An 11,326-nucleotide genomic window follows, 5' to 3' on the forward strand; every position below is an offset into this window, starting at 1 on the left:
GGCTGCAGCTCCACTCCTGGAGCACAGATAAGGGTAAGGGGGAGCATGACGTGAAAAGTTTGGGGACCCCAGTTTCAATGGACAATCCTCCTACTGAACTACTCCTGTGTGGTACAGCCATCTTGAAAAGTCACAGAGAGGGTTGCTGAGGCAGCCAGAATACAATCTGTTAAGGAGTTTGTAGGTCTAGCTCAGGACTTTAAATTACAATTTTAATTCATAGACTATAAGGCCAGAAGAAACAATTATGCTTAAGTAGTCTGATCTCTTGTTTGAAGTGAGCTTATCTTTTAGAAAAACATCCAATTTTGATTTAAACCAGAGATCGGCAACCTTTCAGAAGTGTTGTGCTGAGTCTTCATTTATTCACTCTAATTTAAGGTTTCGCGTGCCAGTAATACATTTTAACCTTTTTAGAAGGTCTCTTTCTAGAAGTCTATAATATCTAACTAAACTATTGTTAATAGGGTTTCAAAATGTTTAAGAAGCTTTATTTAAAATTAAATTAAAATGCAGAGCCCCCCGGACCGGTGGCCAGGACCAGGGCCGGCTCCAGGCATCAGCCAAACAAGCTCGTGCTGGGGGCGGCAGATTCTACGGGGCGGCATTCTGCCCAAACCTAGGATGGCATGGCTGCTTTTTCTTTTGTTTGTTTGCTGCTTCGGCCGCCCTGTAGGGGGTGGCGGCGCAGAGGGGAGTGTCCTGCAGCAAACTCAGCAAGGCAGCCTGTGTCCTTCCCTCCCTGCCAACCGGAGTGGAGCCCTCCCGGCAGGAGGCGCGGTGGTCAGGGCCGCGTGGCGAGCACCCCGTTGAAGTGCTGGCCGTCCCCCTTCTCTCTGCTCCCCGCTCCCACCCCCACCCCTCCACTAGACCGGGCGTGCACTTTGCAGCACAGGGAGTCCCCCTGCACCTGGCTCCGGCCGCCCTGTAGGGTTTTTTTGTTTAGTTCTTTTCCCCCGCTTTGCCGGCTGTGCCGTTTTTGTTTTGTCTCCCCCCACCCCCCCGCTTGCCGCTCCAGCTGTGCCGTGTAATTGTTCCCTCCCCTGCTTTGTGACTCCGTGTTTTTGTGTTGTCCCCCCCCACCACCTTTGCCGCTCCGTGTTTTTTCCGCCCGCTTTGCTGCTCTGGCTGCCCCCCCCCCCTTTTTTGTTGTTGCTTCGAGTGGCAAAAAACCAGAGCCGAACGTGGCCAGGAGCCAGGCAGTGTGAGTGCCACTGAAAATCAGCTTGTGTGCTGCAGTTTGCCTACCCCTGATTTAAACATTCCCAGTGATGGAGAATCCATCACAACCCTTGGTAAACTGTTCCAATCATTAATTACACTCATGGCTAAACATTTACACCATAGTCTGAATTTATCTAACTTCAGCTTCCAGCCACCGGCTATTAGCAGGTCTTTAGCATTATGCAAATAGACTCAGGCTTAGGCGCCGACTTCCTTCCCTACCCAAGGGGTGCCCGACTCCCTCTTTACCCCTCCCCCCAAGTTCCCCCCGCCTCTTCCTACTCTTGCTCCGCCCCCTCCCCCTTCCCTCAAGGCCGCCCCCCCACCCCGCCTCTTCCCGTCCCCGTCCCTGCTCCTCCCCCCACAGCCGTGGAACAGCTGATCTGGGGGGGGAAATGAGGAGGGACGTGGCCAGGGAGCTGGCGGCTGAGGAGCCTGGGGCTGGACGCCGGGCGGTCTGAGGGGGAGACGGGGCAGCGCCCGGCGCTCACCAGTAATAGGTGACGTGGCAGGCTCCGCAGCGCAGCTGGGCCGGGCCGCCGCACAGCTCGCAGCTCAGCGGCCGCCCCCGAGGCAGCGCCAGGGGCACCAGCTGTTGCACGTTCATCCTCCCGCGCCGGCCGACGTTGCCGGGAAGCGGCGCGTTGCCGAGCAACCAGGCGCTTCCGGCGTGACGGGGCTGCCCGCTGGGCGTTTCCGGGACGCGGCCGTGTGGCAACTTCCGGTGCGGAAGCGGACACGCGAGCCGGCATGGCGGCGGCGGCGACTAGCACAGACAGCCCCGGGCCGGCCGCGCTGGAGGCGGAGCAGCGCGTGCGGGCCTGGGCAGAGGCGCAGAGGGAGCGCGGGCGGCGCGTGGCGCTGGTGACGTCGGGCGGGACCCAGGTGCCGCTGGAGGCACGCGCCGTGCGCTTTCTGGAGAACTTCAGCAGCGGGCGGCGCGGGGCGGCCTCGGCCGAGCGCCTCGTGAGCGCCGGATACGGCGTCTGCTTCCTGCATCGTGCGCGCTCCGCCTTCCCCTGGGCGCGCGCGCTCCCGCCTCCGGGTCCCGCTCTCTTGGACGCTCTGCGCGTGCACCCGGGGCCTAGCGTTGCTGCTGACCCAGACGCGCTGCCGGGGCTCGTGCCCGCGCTGCTCGGGTACCAGCGCGCCAAGGAGGCAGGCGCGCTCCTGCCACTCGAGTTCACCAGCCTCACCGAGTACTTGGCGCTGCTGCGGGCCGCCGCCAGGGCCCTGGCGCCCTTCGGTACGGGGCGGCCTGGAGAAGGGGCGGGCAGCCGCCCTGCGGGCGTGGGACTGGGGGTCAGTCCTGTTTGTGGGGTTCTGACCTCGGGGTGGGGATTAGTCCTGTCTGGCCGGATACTGCTGGGGTAGATGGACCCTTGGGCTGAGCTAGGATGACCGTGTGGGGGAGGGGTCATCCCTGTTTGGGGAGGTCCTGGCATTGCTGGGGTGGGATCAGCCCTGCCTGGGGCCATCGGTGATTCTGGCTCCTTTACCCACAGGCTCCAGTGTGATGTTCTACCTGGCAGCAGCCGTGTCCGATTTCTACATCCCAGCATCAGAGATGCCTGAGCACAAGATCCAGTCCTCTGAGGGTCCCCTGCAGGTGATGCATTTTCTCTTGGGCACTGGGCCTTGCTCTGTGTCCCTTGTTGGATCTTGCTTGCCAAAAGTGTGATGTGGAGCAAAATCTGGCTTCTTGATTTGGTGTGCTACTAGCGCTCTGTGGGGAGCCAGGACTCCTGATCTCAAACTGACTTATTAAGTTACCTTGGGCAAGTCACTTATGTCTGAGAGTTCATATACAAACCTGGAGTGTTAATACTCATCTCACAGGGACTAAGAGGCCTTACAACGGCTCAGCACTTTGAAAACAGTGTGCTATGGCACACTATAGCATCTACCAAACCAGCCATCCCTATTCATTAGATTGGCAGTCAACGAAAGCCTAAGTCTGCCTCTTTCTCCTGTGGTTTTGTTCTCGAGTCTTCCCTTTATTAAAGGCTTCCTTTCTGATAGGTAGCTATTTTACTGGGATCTCCAGATTCCTTTTTTAATCATCCTTTCTCATGTAATTCCTCCATGGCAACAACTCACTCTCCATTATTAGTTATTTGTATTCTGGTAGCACTTGGAAGCCCCAGTTGAGATTCGGTCCCAATTGGGACAGGCTCTTTGTGAACATGAGGGAGGAAACAGTCCCTGCTCTAAATAGCTTATAGTCTAGCTGGACAAACTAGATAAAAGGTGAGAAGGAAAACTGAGGTGCAGAGAAGGGAAGTGATTTGCTTAAGATCACACAGTAGGTCAGTGATAGAGCTGGGAATAGAACCCAGTCCTTCTGATTCCTAGTCCAGTGCCCTGACCTCTGAGACCTAGACTTATACTAACAGGTTGCAGAGGTAGCTGTCTCCTGTATGTAGCCTGAAGGGATCATTGAAGAATGAAGCAAGGTGTTCTTTCCTTCCAGAAGCTGTCGTCTATATTTATTCTTCTTTGAGTAGCCTCTGTACATGTACACTGTCAGGATGTGCAAACAGTGAAGCTTGGATTGATGGAACCTTCTTTGAAGTGCTCACATGCCCAACTCTCCTTGTTCCTCCAAACCAGTTTGTTATCCAGGGAACAAATCAGGGAATCTAGAAAAAGTTCTCAAGTCTTCCAGTTCTGATCTTTCAGCCCTCAAATTCACCTTCCTTCACCCATGGATTATGATCTCCACAGGCAATGGGGCTGGTTTGGCCTTTCTCCAGGCAGTTATTAAAGGAGCCTGCTCTCACAAGATTAAGCGGAAAGGTTCCACCACTCTTGCTAATACCAAAGGAAAGGTCTCCTTCATTAATCCTAGATACTCCCTGAAGAAGAAATAGAAGGTCCTGATGAAGACATGGATATGGATGTGGAGGTTCAGACATCACTGGATGACAATGCGGGAGCATCTTCTTCCAGAAAATACAAATTTATAGACTGCATAACATTATAGAAAGGATGGCTAGAACCCTTCTGTTGTATTAGAGGAAATCACATACCCAGTTTTTGATATTCTGGGTTCACCCACTAGGAGTAAAATTACCCCAGTCAGTCCTAGATGGTTTGTTCCAACCAGCAAAAAATACTGGATTAAATCCAGCATCTGGACCAACAATTTCAAAAAAAGCTGACAAGTTATACCAACTGCCTCAGAGCTTCTGGTTAGTCCAGCCCTATGCAGATTCATTGGTAGTGGTAGTGGCCCTGCAAAGACCTAAAGGCAGTCAAGTCTGCTGTACCCTTTCAAATAAAAAGAGTAATAAATTAGGTGCTCTTTGTAGAAAGGTATTCTCTGCCACATGCCCGTTATCAGCCAGTCCAAGCTATCAATATCACTTATGGGAGAAGATAGTTTTACTCCAGAGGGCATTCTGTGCCAAAAAATTAAAAATTCTGTGCACAATATTTTAAAATTCTGCAAATTTTATTTGTCAAATAAATGTGGAGGCCCCAGCATGGCATTGAGGAGCATAGTCCACTGGCTTCACAGAGGTGGGAGATCACTGTGCAGTTCCCCCCCGAGACAGACTCAGCAGTGAGGCTGCACCCAGACCTGGCACAGCGCAAGGACAGGGCCTGCCCCTCCATGCCAGGTGCACCAGATGTGGGCAGGCAGGCTCAGCAAGGCAGGGCTTAGTGTGCGGGGATGTAGTGGTGGGTTGAGAGGGTTCTGTGTGGGGCAATCTGGGTGTGGGTGGCTCAGTGGGTGATCCGGGTGCAGGGGGGATCTGGATGCACAGGGATTTGTTGGGGAGTTCTGGGTGCAATGGTAATGGGACTCTGCAGGGGGGTCCACGTGAAGGTGGTTGGGGCTTAGTGTGGGTGGTCTGGGTGTGGGAGGGGATAGAGCTTGGCAGGGGGTTCTGGGTGTGAGGGGCTCAGCGGGGGGGGGTCCAGATGTGGGGGAGTGGGGCTCAGTTGGGTGGGGATCCAGCTGCGGGTGGCTCATCAGGGTAGTCCAGGTGCAAGCGGAGTGGGGCTCATGGGGGGGTGTGTGTTCTGAATGCGGGGGGTGAGGCTCTGCGGGAAGGTCTGGGTATGAGGGGGTCTAGATGCACAGGAGTTGGGAGGATGGGGGAGCAGCTCCCTGTACAGTGATCCCTCCCACTGCAGCAGAGAGCGATAGGAGCAGGAAGTGCGGTTGTATGTGTGGGAATAGAGTTTGCAGAGCTTCTTACAGCCAGGGGAGAAATCTGGGGGTGGGTCTGACACGGCCCGGGATGTCGTGCAGGGGAAGAAGAAGTCCTGTCCTGCCCAGCCGGGACTAGCAGCTGAGCCCAGCACAGGGTAAGTGCCACCAGCTGGATCTTCCCTAGTCCGCCCCTTGCCCCACAGTGATTTACCTCTCTGCCAGCTGCCCAGGGCACCCGAAACATACTGCTGGGGAGGGTCGCATGACCACTCTTGTGGCTTCCCTTTGCTTCCCCATCAGAAAATCATTTTACTGTGGGAAAGCAGAGAAATCTGTGGGGGACATAAATTCTGCACATGCACAGTAGCGCAGAATTCCCCAAGGAGTATAGTTTGCACAGTTACTACCGGAAGAGCAGACAAAACTAGACAACAGATTGATTACAAAAGTTCACTTGATTGAGAGCATCTTTCAATTCTTCAGATATGACATCCAGAGCATTAGCATCTGTGATCACCATGAGGCACCATTGGAGTCTGCAGTTGTCCAGACTCCCTTCAGAGACAAGAACCCAAGTAAAAGACTTTCTATTTGATGGGGAAGGGCTCTTTAGCTCTAGAACAGTTGAGGTTTCTAGAGAAACTAAAAGATGCAGGGTCTACTGCAAGAGAGATCAGGTTTTCCAGATCTACCCTTACTTAGATGATTGGCTCATTAGTGTTTCCTCACAGGAAGATCTAGCAATAGCTATGTCACAAATATGAGTTCCTAACACTTTGGCACAAGATAAACTGGAAGACTCACACAGAACTCCAGTCCAGATAGTATCTTTTATTGAGGCAATTCTGGATTCTCAAAAAGGCAGAGCTTTTTTCCCAGAAGAAAGATATTTTACAATCCTTACAGCAATAGATATATTGGAGGACAACTCCAGTGATGTTCTTTCTCAAGCTGATGGGCCTTGTGGCTTTGGCAACATACGTAACTTCTTATGCTCCCCTAAGGTGAGAACCAGACAACACTGATTAAGAACGAGCTGTATACCAAATACAGACAATATGTTTATGAGAATATAACACTCTCCAAGGAGGTGTTCCTGTCCCTCATGTAGTAGTCTGAATGTGGTCACTTGAATTTCTGGGAGAAAAACTATGTTTCGGCATTCCTGAATTTCTTTCCCATCTTCAGGACAGAGTGTTTCAGGCAGTTACTGACAATGTTTTATGTGAACAAGCAAGCCAACTGCAAAGAGGCCATGGCTTTGTGGGATTGTTGCAAGGTACACCAAATGTATCCCATAGCTCTTCACTTTTACAGGCAAGGACAACACACAAACTCCCCACTCAACGTCCTCTCGCTTAACGTCGTTTCAATCTTATGTCTCTGCTCAATTACGGAACATGCTCCATTTAAAGTTGTGCAATGCTTTGCTATAACGTTGTTTGGCTGCCTGCTTTGTCCACAGCTGGTAGCCACTGTATCAGCTCCCCTATGTCCCCCTTCCCTCCAGCGCCTCCCACCCACTAGCAGACCCCACAGATCAGTGCCTTTCCTCTCCTCCACCCCCTGCCTCCTGCCCATGGCAATCAGCTGGCTTGCGGCATTCAGGAGGGAGGGGGGAGGAGCGAGGACTTGGTGTGCAGGCTCCCCTCCCCCCCCCGCCCCGCTTCCTGAACGTTGCAAGCCAGCTGATTGCCGCGGGTGGGAGAGAGGGGGAGGAGCGAAGACGCAGCATGCGGAGTAAAGGGGGAGAGGGGGAAGAAGAGGCCGGTTAAGGGTGGGGGTTTGGGGAAGGGTGGAGTGGGCGGGCCGAGGGTGCTTGCAGAGTAGGGGAAGCTGCTGCGGCTGCTGCGCAACATGCTTCTCCTAGTCTACAGCGCCTTCAGCCTCCTTGCCTGCCTCATTGTCTCCAGTGCCAGTGGGCTGTGCCTGTGTGGGGTAAGCCGGGGGCACCTCCCAACTATAGTACTGTACTGTATGGCAAAAAAATTATTTCCCTGGAACCTAAACACCCCCCCCCCCCATTTACATTAATTCTTATGGGGAAATTGGATTCACTTAACATCATTACACTTAAAGTTGCATTTTTCAGGAACATAACTACAACATTAAGTGAGGAGTTACTGTATTAGCAGATCAGCTGAGTAGAGACTTACACCATAATTATGAGCGGGCACTCAAGGACTTGATTGCAAAGAATATCTACTCCTGGTGGGGGTATCCAGACATAAAACTCTTTGCAACAAGACAACTCCAAATGCCTTAGGTTTTGCTCCAGGGCAGAAGCAGACAATCAATCCATCTTGGATGCATTTCATCTAGACTGGGGAATAGGTCTGCTCTACGCATCCCCCCACTCCCCTTCCTCTAACTCAGAGAATTCTCAAGAAAATCAAACGACAAAACCAGGGTTGTTATGATTGGCCTGGCCTGGGCAAGGCAACAGTAGTTCTCAGATCTGCAACTATCAGAAGAAATTTCTGTCTTCACAAGTTCAGACCTGGTGACCCAGAATGGTCAGATTTGCCAGTTAGACCACAGACTCTCTCTGCTTCAAAAGACTGTCCTGTTAAAAACAACCAACCAACCACTTCTATTAATCTCCAGTAAACAATCAATGTGGTGGTGGTATGATAATCAGTGGAAAAGGTTCTTGTGGGCAACCAACAGCTTGAGCTCCTATTCAGTCAATGCTAGGATATTTACTTCATCTGAAATACTTGGATTCTTCCATCTCATCCGTTAACATACATTTTGCAAGTATTTAATCTCATCCCATATTAATTGAACAAAGGCTATTCACTGTAGAAGAGACTCACTGCAAATGTGCCCCCTGTTGGATGGGCATGGCATAGCAAGCTTTCCTCCTATAACACCCGCTGGTGATGGCTGTCTCGGTCCTATGGTGGTCCGCAGCTTATTTTGGCTCTCTGGACAGGTCATGTTTGTTCCCATACCTTCCAAGGTACTCCAGTGCTAAGTCCACACAAAGCAATATGCAAAGGTCGTCTTCCTGGCAGTTACTAAGACCCACAACTCCTCACCAGGAATCTTCATTGTAGATCACTCAAATAGATACCAACTCCAGTACTTCTAGTCCCACTCAACTCTCAATGCTGAACCCTGCCTTGGGCTTGCCTTGACACGAACCCTTTGTCTCCTGCCATCTTGGTACTGCCTCACTCTCAGTTCCAAATTGTCTTTCAGACTTGCTGCCGTGAGAATCAGCATCTCATGTAGCCTTTGGGCATGAGGAGCATTGGACCTTGTGGAGTATCTGGAACCATAACTCCATTTTAATACAGTTGTAATTGTTAATTTCCCTTTTATTTAAATGAGAAATTAAACAAGACATGGCTGTGGTCTGGCTTCTGTAGTCCAGCTCAGCCCCTCTGAAGCTTCTGCATTTTTTTGGAGCACTGTATCTTGGGAACTCCTTCACCAAATGACCCCAAATTTGTACCATAGATCTCACTTCCTGAACTGTAATACCAATTTTCAAGTACATCTGATTATGTATGTGTATTTTATAGGTTTGAAAATTCAGTTTCAAACAGAATTATTGTTATAAACGTTGTGGTTAATGTCTCCCCCAGTAATAGACGAGGGATGAATTTAGCTTCTGGATAACAGGAGCTTGAATGTTGATACTATTTGTGCTGATTTGTCTGCTAAGTAGATCCTCATTTTTGTTATCCAAACTGGTACCCAAAATGAGTTTCACTATGCAGGTACGTTAATGACATCTTTGATCCTCCAGAATGGCATTTTGGAAATAATTCCTAAGTGTAAAACAGCGCAGAACTGTTAGGCATAATGTGATGTGAAACTGGCACATCCCTATTCGCTGTCTTTATCGCTCATATTTAAATGTCATACTAACGTGTACTGAAACTTCTAGCATCTACTGAATTTTTTTTCCCCAATGCAGATCACGATGAAGATGGTGCCAAAAATGCTGTCTCCTCTAGTTAAAGAATGGGCTCCTGAAGCATTCGTTATTTCCTTTAAGTTAGAAACTGATCCCTCCATCTTAATTGATAAATCACGGAAGGCTTTGGAGACATATCGTCATCAGGTGGTGATAGCAAATGTCCTTGATTCACGGAGAACATCTGTTCTTCTTGTAACCAAAGACTCGGAAACTAAGTTATCACTTTCTAATGAAGAAATAGCACAAGGCGTGGAAATAGAGGAGAAGATAGTGAGCCATCTTCAGTCTCGACACACTGCATTTATAGATAAACAACACTCTGAAAGGAAAGGACCAGCTTGTTCTAGCTCTGAATGATCAGAAACAAATTGAACTTTGTGAGGGTGTGAGTGGAACTGGAGGAAATCTCATTGAAGTAAATGGAGGAAAACGCTATCTGAGGCATTGTGTATGAGGTAAAAAGTGTGAACGTCCAACAAAGTTTGGCTCATACATGGCTTCATAAGTTATTTGCTGCTTATGTAAAAAAAAACAACCCCAAAACACCGAAATGAAAACATTCCCCTAAGGATGGTATTGTACGAGTTTGTAGAGAGGAGAGGGATGTCTTTCCCTAATCTTCTCCTTGTGTGGGGGTGGGGAAGCAAGGGATAGATGTGTGCATGTTACAGTTTCTGCTTCTTCAAAACTCCATGTAGCAGCCCATTTTGAATTCCCAGAAGGGTGGCCAGAGGCCATCAGAACAAAATTCGTTCCCCCACCCCCTTAAATGGGAGAGGGGTCACAGAGGCAGGGGACAACAAATGATTAAATAGGAAGGTGGGGGATTCAATCAAAGATGTAAAATGGGAACCATATGGGGACATTGAGCAGAGAACTCTGGACAGTACCCATAGCGCCACAAAGGAGGTGAAGAAGTCAGAGAAACTCTTTCTGGATGTGAGACAGTATCGGAACAGAAGTAGTCCCTGCAATTGCAGTGAACCTCCCTGTCAAGCTACTTCTTGCTGGTTTGGTAAACGACTGTTTTGGCCAGTAACAGAAGGAGGTTGATAAGGAGGTCTTGTGATTTTATGGAGCCACAGATAGAAAGTCCTTAGAGGAGTAGATGTTGAGGGAAAGTACAGCTAGAACCTCATCAGAAGGTTCTGGAGGATGTGAAAGGGAGCTGTTACCTGGCACAGTGGAGGTAGGTGTGTGCCCAGGTCTCCCTCTCTGTAGAAGGGGCAGGCATTAGGGATGTCCATGAACCACGCCTGTGCTCTCAGCTGCCAACTAATATCCCTGGTGGGCAAAGAAACCAAGGTGGAATAAAAGCTGGCTAATGGGTTCATCACCCTTGCAAAATGATATAATCTTCTGCCATGTGGTGCCAGTATGTGACACAAGGTCAGAGAAATGCATGCTGTGGAGCATGTAGAGATTGACACCAATCACAGCCAGCCCACAAGCATCATACCTGCTGCGAGGACTTACTCCTTACTTTCAATTCTTCTTTCATGTACTGTATTGCTATGTTCACATTGAAACACATTCCTTAATTACTGTTCTAACACACTGTGAGGAGAGGTGGTAACTGCAGTTAGCTGTACCTCTGTGGGCAACATGGAAGTTAATTTAAATTATGTTGAAACAGACTCACTGGTGGGTTTTTTTTAAAGGGAAATTGAATGTGACCCTGAGGTTGAGAGTTCAACTACTAATAGAGAAATTCAAAATTCCTCAAGGTGGCCTCTGCTCATTCCAAGACCGTCAAAAATTCCTGGAAGCAGTGGCTTTTGCATATCACACTCGACTGGCAGGAGACTGAACAGTCAAGGAATGCTTATACTGGGAGGGAAATGAACCTAAAGAGAGTGAGACAGAGGAGGTGGTGAAAACAGGACAAGGTCAATCAATATGAAGGGTAGTATGGGATTAGTGGAGAAAGCAGATGAGTGCCTCAGTTTCAGTGATATGGTGAGGGGCCCTGACTCATCTTGTCAATCTTTTTCAGAAAAGTC

At 49.8% G+C, this 11,326-nt stretch overlaps 2 protein-coding genes across 6 annotated transcripts in view; one reads left to right on the forward strand and one right to left on the reverse strand.

Moving 5' to 3' along the window:
* The window catches only part of ZMYND12 (zinc finger MYND-type containing 12), a 38,309-nt gene extending 36,447 nt beyond the window's left edge, over nucleotides 1-1,862 (reverse strand). Inside the window, exon 1 of the mRNA XM_039509380.1 lies at nucleotides 1,716-1,862. Within this exon, the coding sequence (XP_039365314.1) occupies nucleotides 1,716-1,831 (116 nt within the window). The 5' untranslated portion in view covers nucleotides 1,832-1,862. The remainder of the gene's footprint in view (nucleotides 1-1,715) is intronic.
* PPCS (phosphopantothenoylcysteine synthetase) lies at nucleotides 1,584-10,960 on the forward strand. Of its 5 annotated transcripts, none has more exons than XM_039509383.1 (3): nucleotides 1,584-1,724; nucleotides 2,730-2,833; nucleotides 9,321-10,960. In XM_039509383.1, exons 2-3 carry the CDS (start codon nucleotides 2,741-2,743, stop codon nucleotides 9,678-9,680), a joined length of 453 nt encoding a protein of 150 aa, XP_039365317.1. In that variant the 5' UTR covers nucleotides 1,584-1,724; nucleotides 2,730-2,740; the 3' UTR covers nucleotides 9,681-10,960. The 5 variants fall into 5 exon arrangements, with proteins under 5 accessions (XP_039365317.1, XP_039365318.1, XP_039365316.1 ...); XM_039509384.1 differs by lacking the exon at nucleotides 1,584-1,724 and adding an exon at nucleotides 1,822-1,948; XM_039509382.1 differs by lacking the exon at nucleotides 1,584-1,724 and adding an exon at nucleotides 1,958-2,470.
* The last annotated feature ends 366 nt before the right edge of the window (nucleotides 10,961-11,326 follow it).

This window comes from Mauremys reevesii, linkage group 21, assembly GCF_016161935.1.
Source record: "Mauremys reevesii isolate NIE-2019 linkage group 21, ASM1616193v1, whole genome shotgun sequence".
Taxonomy (NCBI): domain Eukaryota; kingdom Metazoa; phylum Chordata; order Testudines; family Geoemydidae; genus Mauremys; species Mauremys reevesii.